This window comes from Bufo bufo, chromosome 7, assembly GCF_905171765.1.
Source record: "Bufo bufo chromosome 7, aBufBuf1.1, whole genome shotgun sequence".
NCBI classification, from domain to species: Eukaryota; Metazoa; Chordata; class Amphibia; order Anura; family Bufonidae; genus Bufo; species Bufo bufo.
Genome location: NC_053395.1, coordinates 235,510,605 through 235,527,651, shown reverse-complemented (window position 1 = coordinate 235,527,651; position 17,047 = coordinate 235,510,605). Strand labels below are relative to the sequence as shown.

The following is a 17,047-nucleotide window of genomic DNA, read 5'->3' as shown; positions in this document are numbered from 1 at the left end:
GTAATGGAGGGTAACAGGGTGAGGGAAGGAAAGAGGGGCTGATGTGGAGAGAGTTTAATGGAGGGGTAACAGGGTGAGGGAAGGAGAGAGGGGCTGATGTGGAGAGAGTGTAATGGAGGGTAACAGGGCAAGGGAAGGAGAGAGGGGCTGATGTGGGGAGAGTGTAATGTATGGGTAACAGGGTGAGGGAAGGAGAGAGGTGCTGATGTGGGGATAGAGTAAAATGGAGGGGTAACAGGGCGAGGGAAGGAGAGAAGGGCTGATGTGGAGAGAGTATAATGGAGGGGTAACAGGGCGAGCGAAGGAGAGAGGGGCTGATGGGGAGAGAGTGTAATGGAGGGTAACAGGGTGAGGGAAGGAGAGAGGGGCTGATGTGGAGAGAGTGTAATGGAGGGTAACAGGGTGAGAGAAGGAGAGAGGTGCTGATGTGGGGAGAGTGTAATGGAGGGGTAACAGGGTGAGGGAAGGAGAGAGGGGCTGATGTGGGGAGAGTGTAATGGAGGGTAACAGGGTGAGGGAAGGAGAGAGGGGCTGATGTGGGGAGAGTGTAATGGAGGGTAACAGGGCGAGGGAAGGAGAGAGGGGCTGATGTGGAGAGAGTGTAATGGAGAGTAACAGGGTGAGGGAAGGAGAGAGGGGCTGATGTGGAGAGAGTGTAATGGAGGGTAACAGGGTGAGAGAAGGAGAGAGGTGCTGATGTGGGGAGAGTGTAATGGAGGGGTAACAGGGTGAGGGAAGGAGAGAGGGGCTGATGTGGAGAGAGTGTAATGGAGGGTAACAGGGTGAGAGAAGGAGAGAGGTGCTGATGTGGAGAGAGTATAATGGAGGGGTAACAGGGCGAGCGAAGGAGAGAGGGACTGATGGGGAGAGAGTGTAATGGAGGGTAACAGGGTGAGGGAAGGAGAGAGGGGCTGATGTGGAGAGAGTATAATGGAGGGGTAACAGGGCGAGCGAAGGAGAGAGGGACTGATGGGGAGAGAGTGTAATGTATGGGTAACAGGGCGAGCGAAGGAGAGAGGGACTGATGGGGAGAGAGTGTAATGGAGGGTAACAGGGTGAGGGAAGGAGAGAGGGGCTGATGTGGAGAGAGTGTAATGGAGGGTAACAGGGTGAGAGAAGGAGAGAGGTGCTGATGTGGGGAGAGTGTAATGGAGGGGTAACAGGGTGAGGGAAGGAGAGAGGGGCTGATGTGGAGAGAGTGTAATGGAGGGTAACAGGGTGAGAGAAGGAGAGAGGTGCTGATGTGGGGAGAGTGTAATGGAGGGGTAACAGGGCGAGGGAAGGAGAGAAGGGCTGATGTGGAGAGAGTATAATGGAGGGGTAACAGGGCGAGCGAAGGAGAGAGGGACTGATGGGGAGAGAGTGTAATGTATGGGTAACAGGGCGAGGAAAGGAGAGAGGGGCTGATGTGAAGAGAGTATAATGGATGGGTAACAGGATGAGGTAAGGAGAGAGGGGCTGATGTGGAGAGAGTGAAATGGAGGGGTAACAGGGCGAGGGAAGGAGAGAGGGGCTGATGTGAAGAGAGTATAATGGGTAACAGAGTAAGGGAAGAAGAAAGGGGTTGATGTGGAGAGAGTATAATGGAGGGGTAACAGGGTGAGGGAAGGAAAGAGGGGCTGATGTGGAGAGAGTTTAATGGAGGGGTAACAGGGTGAGGGAAGGAGAGAGGGGCTGATGTGGAGAGAGTGTAATGGAGGGTAACAGGGTGAGGGAAGGAGAGAGGGGCTGATGTGGAGAGAGTGTAATGGAGGTAACAGGGTGAGGGAAGGAGAGAGGGGCTGATGTGGGGAGAGTGTAATGGAGGTAACAGGGTGAGGGAAGGAGAGAGGGGCTGATGTGGGGAGAGTGTAATGGAGGTAACAGGGTGAGGGAAGGAGAGAGGGGCTGATGTGGAGAGAGTGTAATGTATGGGTAACAGGGTGAGGGAAGGAGAGAGGGACTGATGTGGAGAGAGTGTAATGGAGGGTAACAGGGTGAGGGAAGAAGAAAGGGGTTGATGTGGAGAGAGTATAATGAAGGGGTAACAGGGTGAGGGAAGGAAAGAGGGGCTGATGTGGAGAGAGTGTAATGGAGGGTAACAGGGTGAGGGAAGGAGAGAGGGGCTGATGTGGAGAGAGTGTAATGGAGGGTAACAGGGTGAGGGAAGGAGAGAGGGGCTGATGTGGAGAGAGTGTAATGGAGGTAACAGGGTGAGGGAAGGAGAGAGGGGCTGATGTGGAGAGAGTGTAATGGAGGGGTAACAGGGTGAGGGAAGGAGAGAGGGGCTGATGTGGAGAGAGTGTAATGGAGGGTAACAGGGTGAGGGAAGGAGAGAGGGGCTGATGTGGAGAGAGTTTAATGGAGGGGTAACAGGGTGAGGGAAGGAGAGAGGGGCTGATGTGGAGAGAGTGTAATGGAGGGTAACAGGGTGAGGGAAGGAGAGAGGGGCTGATGTGGAGAGAGTGTAATGGAGGGTAACAGGGTGAGGGAAGGAGAGAGGGGCTGATGTGGAGAGAGTGTAATGGAGGGGTAACAGGGTGAGGGAAGGAGAGAGGGGCTGATGTGGGGAGAGTGTAATGGAGGTAACAGGGTGAGGGAAGGAGAGAGGGGCTGATGTGGAGAGAGTGTAATGGAGGGGTAACAGGGTGAGGGAAGGAGAGAGGGGCTGATGTGGAGAGAGTGTAATGGAGGGTAACAGGGAGAGGGAAGGAGAGAGGGGCTGATGTGGAGAGAGTGTAATGGAGGTAACAGGGTGAGGGAAGGAGAGAGGGGCTGATGTGGAGAGAGTGTAATGGAGGGTAACAGGGTGAGGGAAGGAGAGAGGGGCTGATGTGGAGAGAGTGTAATGGAGGGGTAACAGGGCAAGGGAAGGAGAGAGGGGCTGATGTGGAGAGAGTGTAATGGAGGTAACAGGGTGAGGGAAGGAGAGAGGGGCTGATGTGGAGAGAGTGTAATGGAGGGTAACAGGGTGAGTGAAGGAGAGAGGGGCTGATGTGGGGAGAGTGTAATGGAGGGTAACAGGGTGAGGGAAGGAGAGAGGGGCTGATGTGGAGAGAGTGTAATGGAGGGTAACAGGGTGAGGGAAGGAGAGAGGGGCTGATGTGGAGAGAGTGTAATGGAGGGTAACAGGGTGAGGGAAGGAGAGAGGGGCTGATGTGGAGAGAGTGTAATGGAGGGTAACAGGGTGAGGGAAGGAGAGAAGGGCTGATGTGGAGAGAGTGTAATGGAGAGGTAACAGGGTGAGGGAAGGAGAGAGGGGCTGATGTGGAGAGAGTGTAATGGAGGGTAACAGGGTGAGGGAAGGAGAGAGTGTAATGGAGGGTAACAGGGTGAGGGAAGGAGAGAGGGGCTGATGTGGAGAGAGTGTAATGGAGGTAACAGGGTGAGGGAAGGAGAGAGGTGCTGATGTGGAGAGAGTGTAATGGAGGGTAACAGGGAGAGGGAAGGAGAGAGGGGCTGATGTGGAGAGAGTGTAATGGAGGGTAACAGGGTGAGGGAAGGAGAGAGGGGCTGATGTGGAGAGAGTGTAATGGAGGGTAACAGGGAGAGGGAAGGAGAGAGGGGCTGATGTGGAGAGAGTGTAATGGAGGGTAACAGGGAGAGGGAAGGAGAGAGGGGTTGATGTGGAGAGAGTGTAATGGAGGTAACAGGGAGAGGGAAGGAGAGAGTGTAATGGAGGTAACAGGGTGAGGGAAGGAGAGAGGGGCTGATGTGGAGAGAGTGTAATGGAGGGTAACAGGGAGAGGGAAGGAGAGAGGGGCTGATGTGGAGAGAGTGTAATGGAGGGTAACAGGGTGAGGGAAGGAGAGAGGGGTTGATGTGGAGAGAGTGTAATGGAGGTAACAGGGAGAGGGAAGGAGAGAGGGGCTGATGTGGAGAGAGTGTAATGGAGGTAACAGGGTGAGGGAAGGAGAGAGGGGCTGATGTGGAGAGAGTGTAATGGAGGGTAACAGGGAGAGGGAAGGAGAGAGGGGCTGATGTGGAGAGAGTGTAATGGAGGGTAACAGGGTGAGGGAAGGAGAGAGGGGTTGATGTGGAGAGAGTGTAATGGAGGTAACAGGGAGAGGGAAGGAGAGAGTGTAATGGAGGTAACAGGGTGAGGGAAGGAGAGAGGGGCTGATGTGGAGAGAGTGTAATGGAGGGTAACAGGGAGAGGGAAGGAGAGAGGGGCTGATGTGGAGAGAGTGTAATGGAGGGTAACAGGGTGAGGGAAGGAGAGAGGGGCTGATGTGGAGAGAGTGTAATGGAGGGTAACAGGGTGAGGGAAGGAGAGAGGGGCTGATGTGGAGAGAGTGTAATGGAGGGTAACAGGGAGAGGGAAGGAGAGAGGGGCTGATGGGGAGAGAGTGTAATGGAGGGTAACAGGGTGAGGGAAGGAGAGAGGGGCTGATGTGGAGAGAGTGTAATGGAGGGGTAACAGGGTGAGGGAAGGAGAGAGGGGCTGATGTGGAGAGAGTGTAATGGAGGGGTAACAGGGTGAGGGAAGGAGAGAGGGGCTGATGTGGAGAGAGTGTAATGGAGGGTGACAGGGTGAGGGAAGGAGAGAGGGGCTGATGTGGAGAGAGTGTAATGGAGGGTAACAGGGCAAGGGAAGGAGAGAGGGGCTGATGTGGAGAGAGTATAATGGAGGGGTAACAGGGCGAGCGAAGGAGAGAGGGACTGATGTGGAGAGAGTGTAATGGAGGGTAACAAGATGAGGTAAGGAGAGAGGGGCTGATGTGGAGAGAGTGTAATGGAGGGTAACAGGGTGAGGGAAGGAGAGAGGGGCTGATGTGGAGAGAGTGTAATGGAGGGTAACAGGGTGAGGGAAGGAGAGAGGGGCTGATGTGGAGAGAGTGTAATGGAGGGTAACAGGGTGAGGGAAGGAGAGAGGGGCTGATGTGGGGAGAGTGTAATGGAGGGTAACAGGGTGAGGGAAGGAGAGAGGGGCTGATGTGGAGAGAGTGTAATGGAGGGGTAACAGGGTGAGGGAAGGAGAGAGGGGCTGATGTGGAGAGAGTGTAATGGAGGGTAACAGGGCAAGGGAAGGAGAGAGGGGCTGATGTGGGGAGAGTGTAATGGAGGGTAACAGGGCAAGGGAAGGAGAGAGGGGCTGATGTGGGGAGAGTGGAAGGGGGGGGGGGGTAACAGGGCGATGAGTGTGAAGGTAAAGAGCAGATAATAAGATGGACAGAGACAATGACCCTAATGATAGAGGAGGATGGAAGTCTGTGAGGGTGTCCTACATCACATACTGTCTCCTGTCCGGTCTGTCATATTGAACTGCCATGAGGTTGGGCAATATGGCAACTCGCCTCATGCTTCACCCCAGCGAGTGCTTACCCCTCGACTGTGTCTACAATTAAAGGGAATGTGGTCATAGAACTAGGGTAATTTAGCTTATTAACCTATTAATGAGTTAAGCAAGACACATAAGAAGAGATGCCATGTGGTGGTAAACGGGCTAAGGACATAAATGGGCCATAAAATCACCACAGATCACATGCTTTACAGTAACATACAGTCATGGCTGTAAATGTTGGCACCGTTAACTTAATATTTGGTTGCACGCCCTTTGGAACAAATGCCTGAAATCAGTTGCTTACTATAACCATCAATCAGCTACTGAGACATCTCACCCGTAGTTTCGGAGCGCTCTTCCTTAGCAGACTGCTCCAGGCCTCTCTTATTGGAAGGACGCCTTTTCCCAGCAGCAATTTTCAGATCTCTCCACAGGTGTTCAGTGGGATTTAGGTCTGGACTCGTTGCTGGCCACTTCAGAACTCTCCAGCGCTTTGTTGCCATCCATTTATGGGGGCTTTTTGACGTATGTTTGTGGTCATTGTCCTGCTGGAAGACCCAAGATCTAGGACGCAAACCCAGCTTTCTGACACTGGGCGACCCAAAATGCGTTGGTAATCCTCAGATTTCAGGATGCCTTGCACACATTCAAGGCACCCAGTGCCAGAGGCAGCAAAACAACCCAAAAACATCAATGAACCTCCACCATATTTCACTGTAGGTACTGTGTTCTTTTCTTTGTAGGCCTCATTCCGTTTTCGGTAAACAGTAGAATGATGTGCTTTACCAAAAAGCTCTATCTTGGTCTCAGAAGGATTTTGCTTATGCAAGTTCTTTTTTGCAAAATGTAGTCTAACTTTTTTATGTCTCTGTGTCAGCAGTGGGGTCCTCCTGGGCCTCCTGCCATAGCTTTTTTATTTAATTTAAATGTCGACGGATAGTTCGCGCTGATGCTCCCTGAGCCTGCAGGACAGCTTGACTATCCTGCGTTTACACTTTTCATAAATTTTTCGCTTCCGTCCACGTCCAGGGAGATTAGCTTCAGTGCCATGGGTTGTAAACTTCTTGATAATGTTGCGCACTGTGGACCTCTAGAGATGGACTTGTAACCTTGAGATTGTTTCTATTTTTCCACAATTTTGGTTCTCAAGTTCTCAGACAGTTCTCTTCTCTTTCTGTTGTCCATGCTCAGTGTGGCGCACACAGACACACAATGCAAAGACTAAGTGAACTTCTCTCCTTTTTATCTGCTTTCATGTGTGATTTTTATATTGCCCCACCTGTTACGTGCCCCAGGTGAGTTTAAAGAAGCATCACATGCTGGAAACAATCTTATTTATCCACAATTTTAAAAGGGTGCCAATAATTTTGTCCAGCCCAGTTTTGGAGTTTGGTGTGACATTATGTCCAATTAGCTTTTTTTCCTCCCTTTTTTGGTTTTGTTCCAATACACACAAAGGGAGTAAACATGTGTATAGCAAAACATGTGTTACTGCAATACTTTTCTGTGAGAAATACTTCATTTTCTTGAAAAATTTCAGGGGTGCCAACATTTACGGCCATGACTGTGGAAAGTGCAAAACCTCTGATCTGCAAGGATCAGAACACTAAAAAAACTCCAAACCACAGGTCCAAGAACATAATAACATCTCCAAACTACAAGTCTTAGAACACTACAAATGTTCCAAGTCCCAGAACATCACACATCATCCAAGGTCCAAGTCCTAGAAAGTAACAAGTCCTCCAAGTCATAGAACATCACAAGTCCAAGAGCATTACAAATCCTGAAAGTCCCAGTACATCAGAGGTAGTCCCTAAACACAAAAATTATTCAATCTCCAAGCCCCAGTACATTACAAATCCTCCAAACAACAATTCCCAGAACACTACAAATCCTCCAAGCTCCAAGTCCTAGAACATTACAAATCCTCCAAGTCATCCTCCAACCTCAAGTCCAAAAACACTACAAATCCTCCAACCTCAAGTCCTAAAACACTACAAATCCTCCAACCTCAAGTCCTAAAACACTACAAATTCTCCAACCTCAAGTCCTAGAACACTGCAAATCCTCCAACCTCAAGTCCTAAAACACTACAAATCCTCCAACCTCAAGTCCTAAAACACTACAAATCCTCCAACCTCAAGTCCTAAAACACTACAAATCCTCCAACCTCAAGTCCTAAAACACTACAAATCCTCCAACCTCAAGTCCTAAAACACTACAAATTCTCCAACCTCAAGTCCTAGAACACTACAAATCCTCCAACCTCAAGTCCTAAAACACTACAAATCCTCCAACCTCAAGTCCTAAAACACTACAAATCCTCCAACCTCAAGTCCTAAAACACTACAAATCCTCCAACCTCAAGTCCTAAAACACTACAAATTCTCCAACCTCAAGTCCTAGAACACTGCAAATCCTCCAACCTCAAGTCCTAAAACACTACAAATCCTCCAACCTCAAGTCCTAAAACACTACAAATCCTCCAACCTCAAGTCCTAAAACACTACAAATCCTCCAACCTCAAGTCCTAAAACACTACAAATCCTCCAACCTCAAGTCCTAAAACACTACAAATTCTCCAACCTCAAGTCCTAGAACACTGCAAATCCTCCAACCTCAAGTCCTAAAACACTACAAATTCTCCAACCTCAAGTCCTAGAACACTGCAAATCCTCCAACCTCAAGTCCTAAAACACTACAAATCCTCCAACCTCAAGTCCTAAAACACTACAAATCCTCCAACCTCAAGTCCTAAAACACTGCAAATCCTCCAAGCTCCAGATCCCAGAACACTACAAATAAACAAAGTCCTAGAACACGACAAATCATCCAACTCCCAGACCACTACAAATTGTTCTAGGTCCCAAAACTCTACAAGTCGTACAAGTCCTAGAACACTACAAATCCTCCAAGCTCCTATTCCTGGAATACTTTTTAGACCACTATTTTACACAAATTTACCAGCATTTAACTCGCCAAATTCAGGACATATAAGCCACACCCTCAAGCACTCACACTTTTGTGATCTGGATTACAACGGTTATTGTTGTCAGGTATTATTACACTGCCCTCTTAAAAGATTGCCCCTCGACAAGAACATTCAATAATTTGGGGTGTTTTTTTCTGTGTTCCTTTGAGTGACATGAGTCTTGAATCAGTGGGTGATGTCACAGTGGATAGGGGTGATTATCCCCCCGGCCAGATCCAACATCATCATTCACCCACTCATATGGATGATGAGAGTGATAGTTAATCTCAAATCTTCTGTTGTGACAGGTCCAGGAGTCCATGTCTTCAGTGTCCACAACACCAGTAAACCCTCAGGTCAGTGTTATTTCCTGGAGTATACGCAGTTTAAGGGCCAGGGGACAATATTACACAGTGATCGGGGGACCCGGGGACAATATTACACAGTGATCGGGGGACCCGGGGACAATATTACACAGTGATCGGGGGGCCAGGGGACAATATTACACAGTGATCGGGGGGCCAGGGGACAATATTACACAGTGATCGGGGGGCCAGGGGACAATATTACACAGTGATCGGGGGGGCACGGGGACAATATTACACAGTGATCGGGGGGCCCGGGGACAATATTACTCAGTGATCGGGGGGCCAGGGGACAATATTACACAGTGATCGGGGGACCCGGGGACAATATTACACAGTGATCGGGGGACCCGGGGACAATATTACACAGTGATCGGGGGGCCAGGGGACAATATTACACAGTGATCGGGGGGCCAGGGGACAATATTACACAGTGATCGGGGGGGCACGGGGACAATATTACACAGTGATCGGGGGGCCCGGGGACAATATTACTCAGTGATCGGGGGGCCAGGGGACAATATTACACAGTGATCGGGGGGCACGGGGACAATATTACACAGTGATCGGGGGACCCGGGGACAATATTACACAGTGATCGGGGGGCCAGGGGACAATATTACACAGTGATCGGGGGGCCAGGGGACAATATTACACAGTGATCGGGGGGCCAGGGGACAATATTACACAGTGATCGGGGGGGCACGGGGACAATATTACACAGTGATCGGGGGGCCCGGGGACAATATTACTCAGTGATCGGGGGGCCAGGGGACAATATTACACAGTGATCGGGGGGCACGGGGACAATATTACACAGTGATCTGGGGACCCGGGGACAATATTACACAGTGATCGGGGGCCCTGGGGACAATATTACACAGTGATCGGGGGGCCAGGGGACAATATTACACAGTGATCGGGGGGCACGGGGACAATATTACACAGTGATCGGGGGACCCGGGGACAATATTACACAGTGATCGGGGGGCCAGGGGACAATATTACACAGTGATCGGGGGGCCAGGGGACAATATTACACAGTGATCGGGGGGGCACGGGGACAATATTACAAAGTGATCGGGGGGCACGGGGACAATATTACACAGTGATCGGTGGGCACGGGAACAATATTACACAGTGATCGGGGGGCCAGGGGACAATATTACACAGTGATCGGGGGCCCTGGGGAAAATATTACACAGTGATCGGGGGGCCTGGGGACAATATTACACAGTGACCGGGGGGCACGGGGACAATATTACACAGTGATCGGGGGACCCGGGGACAATATTACACAGTGATCGGGGGGCCAGGGGACAATATTACACAGTGATCGGGGGGCCAGGGGACAATATTACACAGTGATCGGGGGTCCTGGGGACAATATTACACAGTGATCGGGGGTCCTGGGGACAATATTACACAGTGATCGGGGGTCCTGGGGACAATATTACACAGTGATCGGGGTTCCTGGGGACAATATTACACAGTGATCGGGGGTCCTGGGGACAATATTACACAGTGATCGGGGGGCCAGGGGACAATATTACACAGTGATCGGGGGGCCAGGGGACAATATTACACAGTGATCGGGGGTCCTGGGGACAATATTACACAGTGATCGGGGGTCCTGGGGACAATATTACACAGTGATCGGGGGTCCTGGGGACAATATTACACAGTGATCAGGGGGCCAGGGGACAATATTACACAGTGATCGGGGGGCCAGGGGACAATATTACACAGTGATCGGGGGGCCAGGGGACAATATTACACAGTGATCGGGGGGCCAGGGGACAATATTACACAGTGATCGGGGGTCCTGGGGACAATATTACACAGTGATCGGGGGGCCAGGGGACAATATTACACAGTGATCGGGGGGCCAGGGGACAATATTACACAGTGATCGGGGGGTACAGGGACAATATTACACAGTGATCGGGGGCCCCAGGGGCGATATTACACAGTGATCAGGGGGCCCGGGGATGATATTACACAGTGATCGGGGGGCCGGAGATGATAATGCACAGTGATCGGGGGCCCCAGGGACAATATCACATAGTGATCGGGGGGCTGGGGCCGGGAACTCAGCTCAGCAGGGTTTTGGGGCCTCTTTTCAGATGCTTTCTGCCTTTTTTTCCACAGAGTTTCACATCATAGAGAACAATTTTGTGCTACAAGAAGCCATTTCACAGAAGGAAATCTTCAGGAGTCAAGTAAAAATGATTCCCATTGAGGACCATGGTAATGAGGAGGCGGGGCCTGGTGAGCAGGGAGGGGCACAGACTCAGGAGTCTCCCGTTTCTTATTCATTGTCTCTTCTTTTAGAACTTCCTCTACGACTGTCATATCCTCAGGATTTCAAGGAGCAGAATCGGTATCCTCTCCTCCTCATCGTGTAAGTGATGAGACTCCTTCCATGTTCTGCAGATTTTTATGGGAAGAGCGGAGTTCCTCCAAAGCGGCGGCAGCGCTCTGAGGAGGTGCAAAAAAAGATTTGTTTAATTGAGCAGTAATATCCATCAGAAATTTTTGTAATGCTATGTGACCTCATGTAATAGACTGTGACATCATGTGACCTCATGTAATAGACTGTGATGTGACCTCATGTAATAGACTGTGACATCATGTGACCTCATGTAATAGACTGTGACATCATGTGACCTCATGTAATAGACTGTGATGTGACCTCATGTAGACTGTGATGTGACCTCATGTAATAGACTGTGACATCATGTGACCTCATGTAATAGACTGTGACACCATGTGACCTCATGTAATAGACTGTGATGTGACCTCATGTAGACTGTGATGTGACCTCATGTAATAGACTGTGATGTGACCTCATGCAGACTGTGATGTGACCTCATGTAATAGACTGTGATGTGACCTCATGTAATAGACTGTGACACCATGTGACCTCATGTAATAGACTGTGATGTGACCTCATGTAATAGACTGTGACATCATGTGACCTCATGTAATAGACTGTGATGTGACCTCATGTAATAGACTGTGACATCATGTGACCTCATGTAATAGACTGTGACACCATGTGACCTCATGTGATAGACTGTGATGTGACCTCATGTAGACTGTGATGTGACCTCATGTAATAGACTGTGACACCATGTGACCTCATGTAATAGACTGTGATGTGACCTCATGTAATAGACTGTGACATCATGTGACCTCATGTAATAGACTGTGACATCATGTGACCTCATGTAATAGACTGTGATGTGACCTCATGTAGACTGTGATGTGACCTCATGTAATAGACTGTGACATCATGTGACCTCATGTAATAGACTGTGACACCATGTGACCTCATGTAATAGACTGTGATGTGACCTCATGTAGACTGTGATGTGACCTCATGTAATAGACTGTGATGTGACCTCATGCAGACTGTGATGTGACCTCATGTAATAGACTGTGATGTGACCTCATGTAATAGACTGTGATGTGACCTCATGTAATAGACTGTGACATCATGTGACCTCATGTAATAGACTGTGATGTGACCTCATGTAATAGACTGTGACATCATGTGACCTCATGTAATAGACTGTGATGTGACCTCATGTAATAGACTGTGACATCATGTGACCTCATGTAATAGACTGTGACACCATGTGACCTCATGTGATAGACTGTGATGTGACCTCATGTAGACTGTGATGTGACCTCATGTAATAGACTGTGACACCATGTGACCTCATGTAATAGACTGTGATGTGACCTCATGTAGACTGTGATGTGACCTCATGTAATAGACTGTGACACCATGTGACATCATGTAATAGACTGTGATGTGACCTCATGTAGACTGTGATGTGACCTCATGTAATAGACTGTGACACCATGTGACATCATGTAATAGACTGTGATGTGACCTCATGTAGACTGTGATGTGACCTCATGTAATAGACTGTGACACCATGTGACATCATGTAATAGACTGTGATGTGACCTCATGTAGACTGTGATGTGACCTCATGTAATAGACTGTGACACCATGTGACATCATGTAATAGACTGTGATGTGACCTCATGTAGACTGTGATGTGACCTCATGTAATAGACTGTGACACCATGTGACCTCATGTAATAGACTGTGATGTGACCTCATGTAGACTGTGATGTGACCTCATGTAATAGACTGTGACATCATGTGACCTCATGTAATAGACTGTGACACCATGTGACCTCATGTAATAGACTGTGATGTGACCTCATGTAGACTGTGATGTGACCTCATGTAATAGACTGTGACACCATGTGACCTCATGTAATAGACTGTGATGTGACCTCATGTAATAGACTGTGACACCATGTGACCTCATGTAATAGACTGTGATGTGACCTCATGTAGACTGTGATGTGACCTCATGTAATAGACTGTGGCACCATGTGACATCATGTAATAGACTGTGACATCATGTGACCTCATGTAATAGACTGTGACACCATGTGACATCATGTAATAGACTGTGATGTGACCTCATGTAGACTGTGATGTGACCTCATGTAATAGACTGTGACACCATGTGACATCAAGTAATAGAGTGTGACACCATGTGACATCATGTAATAGACTGTGACATCATGTGATACAGTGTGACACCATGTGACATCATGTAATAGACTGTGACACCATGTGACATCATGTAATAGACTGTGACATCATGTGATACAGTGTGACACCATGTGACATCATGTAATAGACTGTGACACCATGTGACATCATGTAATAGACTGTGACATCATGTAATACACTGTGACACCATGTGACATCATGTAATAGACTGTGACATCATGTAATACACTGTGACACCATGTGACATCATGTAATAGACTGTGACATTATGTAATACACTGTGACACCATGTGACATCATGTAATAGACTGGGACATCATGTGATACAGTGTGACACCATGTGACCTCATGTAATAGACTGTGACACCATGTGACCTCATGTAATAGACTGTGACATCATGTAATAGACTGTGACACCATGTGACATCATGTAATAGACTGTGACACCATGTGACCTCATGTAATAGACTGTGATGTGACCTCATGTAGACTGTGATGTGACCTCATGTAATAGACTGTGACACCATGTGACATCATGTAATAGACTGTGACATCATGTGATACAGTGTGACACCATGTGACATCATGTAATAGACTGTGACACCATGTGACATCATGTAATAGACTGTGACATCATGTAATACACTGTGACACCATGTGACATCATGTAATAGACTGTGACATCATGTAATACACTGTGACACCATGTGACATCATGTAATAGACTGTGACATCATGTAATACACTGTGACACCATGTGACCTCATGTAATAGACTGTGACACCATGTGACATCATGTAATAGACTGTGACATCATGTGATACAGTGTGACACCATGTGACATCATGTAATAGACTGTGACACCATGTGACATCATGTAATAGACTGTGACATCATGTAATACACTGTGACACCATGTGACATCATGTAATAGACTGTGACATCATGTAATACACTGTGACACCATGTGACATCATGTAATAGACTGTGACATCATGTAATACACTGTGACACCATGTGACATCATGTAATAGACTGTGACATCATGTAATACACTGTGACACCATGTGACATCATGTAATAGACTGTGACATCATGTGATACAGTGTGACACCATGTGACATCATGTAATAGACTGTGACACCATGTGACATCATGTAATAGACTGTGACATCATGTAATACACTGTGACACCATGTGACATCATGTAATAGACTGTGACATCATGTAATACACTGTGACACCATGTGACATCATGTAATAGACTGTGACATTATGTAATACACTGTGACACCATGTGACATCATGTAATAGACTGGGACATCATGTGATACAGTGTGACACCATGTGACCTCATGTAATAGACTGTGACACCATGTGACCTCATGTAATAGACTGTGACATCATGTAATAGACTGTGACACCATGTGACATCATGTAATAGACTGTGACACCATGTGACCTCATGTAATAGACTGTGATGTGACCTCATGTAGACTGTGATGTGACCTCATGTAATAGACTGTGACACCATGTGACATCATGTAATAGACTGTGACATCATGTGATACAGTGTGACACCATGTGACATCATGTAATAGACTGTGACACCATGTGACATCATGTAATAGACTGTGACATCATGTAATACACTGTGACACCATGTGACATCATGTAATAGACTGTGACATCATGTAATACACTGTGACACCATGTGACATCATGTAATAGACTGTGACATCATGTAATACACTGTGACACCATGTGACCTCATGTAATAGACTGTGACACCATGTGACATCATGTAATAGACTGTGACATCATGTGATACAGTGTGACACCATGTGACATCATGTAATAGACTGTGACACCATGTGACATCATGTAATAGACTGTGACATCATGTAATACACTGTGACACCATGTGACATCATGTAATAGACTGTGACATCATGTAATACACTGTGACACCATGTGACATCATGTAATAGACTGTGACATCATGTAATACACTGTGACACCATGTGACATCATGTAATAGACTGTGACATCATGTAATACACTGTGACACCATGTGACATCATGTAATAGACTGTGACATCATGTAATACACTGTGACACCTTGTGACATCATGTAATAGACTGTGACATCATGTAATACACTGTGACACCATGTGACATCATGTAATAGACTGTGACATCATGTGATACAGTGTGACACCATGTGACATCATGTAATAGACTGTGACATCATGTAATAGACTGTGACACCATGTGACATCATGTAATAGACTGGGACACCATGTGACATCATGTAATAGACTGGGACATCATGTGATACAGTGTGACACCATGTGACCTCATGTAATAGACTGTGACCTCATGTAATAGACTGTGACATCATGTAATAGACTGTGACATCATGTAATAGACTGTGACACCATGTGACCTCATGTAATAGACTGTGACCTCATGTAATAGACTGTGACATCATGTAATAGACTGTGACATCATGTAATAGACTGTGACACCATGTGACATCATGTAATAGACTGGGACATCATGTGATACAGTGTGACACCATGTGACATCATGTAATAGACTGTGACATCATGTAATACACTGTGACACCATGTGACATCATGTAATAGACTGGGACATCATGTGATACAGTGTGACACCATGTGACCTCATGTAATAGACTGTGACATCATGTAATACACTGTGACACCATGTGACATCATGTAATAGACTGTGACATCATGTGATACAGTGTGACACCATGTGACATCATGTAATAGACTGTGACATCATGTAATAGACTGTGACACCATGTGACATCATGTAATAGACTGGGACATCATGTGATACAGTGTGACACCATGTGACCTCATGTAATAGACTGTGACCTCATGTAATAGACTGTGACATCATGTAATAGACTGTGACATCATGTAATAGACTGTGACACCATGTGACATCATGTAATAGACTGTGACATCATGTAATAGACTGTGACACCATGTGACATCATGTAATAGACTGTGACATCATGTAATAGACTGTGACACCATGTGACATCATGTAATAGACTGGGACATCATGTGATACAGTGTGACACCATGTGACCTCATGTAATAGACTGTGACCTCATGTAATAGACTGTGACATCATGTAATAGACTGTGACATCATGTAATAGACTGTGACACCATGTGACATCATGTAATAGACTGGGACATCATGTGATACAGTGTGACACCATGTGACCTCATGTAATAGACTGTGACATCATGTGACATCATGTAATAGACTGGGACATCATGTGATACAGTGTGACACCATGTGACATCATGTAATAGACTGGGACATCATGTGATACAGTGTGACACCATGTGACCTCATGTAATAGACTGTGACATCATGTAATAGACTGTGACATCATGTAATAGACTGTGACACCATGTGACCTCTTGTAATAGACTGTGACATCATGTAATACACTGTGACACCATGTGACATCATGTAATAGACTGTGACACCATGTGACCTCATGTAATACACTGTGACACCATGTGACCTCATGTAATAGACTGTGACACCATGTGACATCATGTAATAGACTGTGATGTGACCTCATGTAGACTGTGATGTGACCTCATGTAATAGACTGTGACACCATGTGACATCATGTAATAGACTGTGACATAATGTGATACAGTGTGACACCATGTGACATCATGTAATAGACTGTGACACCATGTGACATCATGTAATAGACTGTGACATCATGTAATACACTGTGACACCATGTGACATCATGTAATAGACTGGGACATC

At 47.2% G+C, this 17,047-nt stretch overlaps 1 protein-coding gene across 2 annotated transcripts in view; it reads left to right on the top strand.

Moving 5' to 3' along the window:
• The window catches only part of DPP10 (dipeptidyl peptidase like 10), a 305,051-nt gene that overhangs the window by 191,685 nt on the left and 96,319 nt on the right, over positions 1 to 17,047 (top strand). For both annotated transcript variants that reach the window (XM_040440599.1, XM_040440600.1), the window contains 3 exons: positions 8,543 to 8,590; positions 10,751 to 10,849; positions 10,934 to 11,003. In XM_040440599.1, the coding sequence (XP_040296533.1) occupies positions 8,543 to 8,590; positions 10,751 to 10,849; positions 10,934 to 11,003 (217 nt within the window). The remainder of the gene's footprint in view (positions 1 to 8,542; positions 8,591 to 10,750; positions 10,850 to 10,933; positions 11,004 to 17,047) is intronic.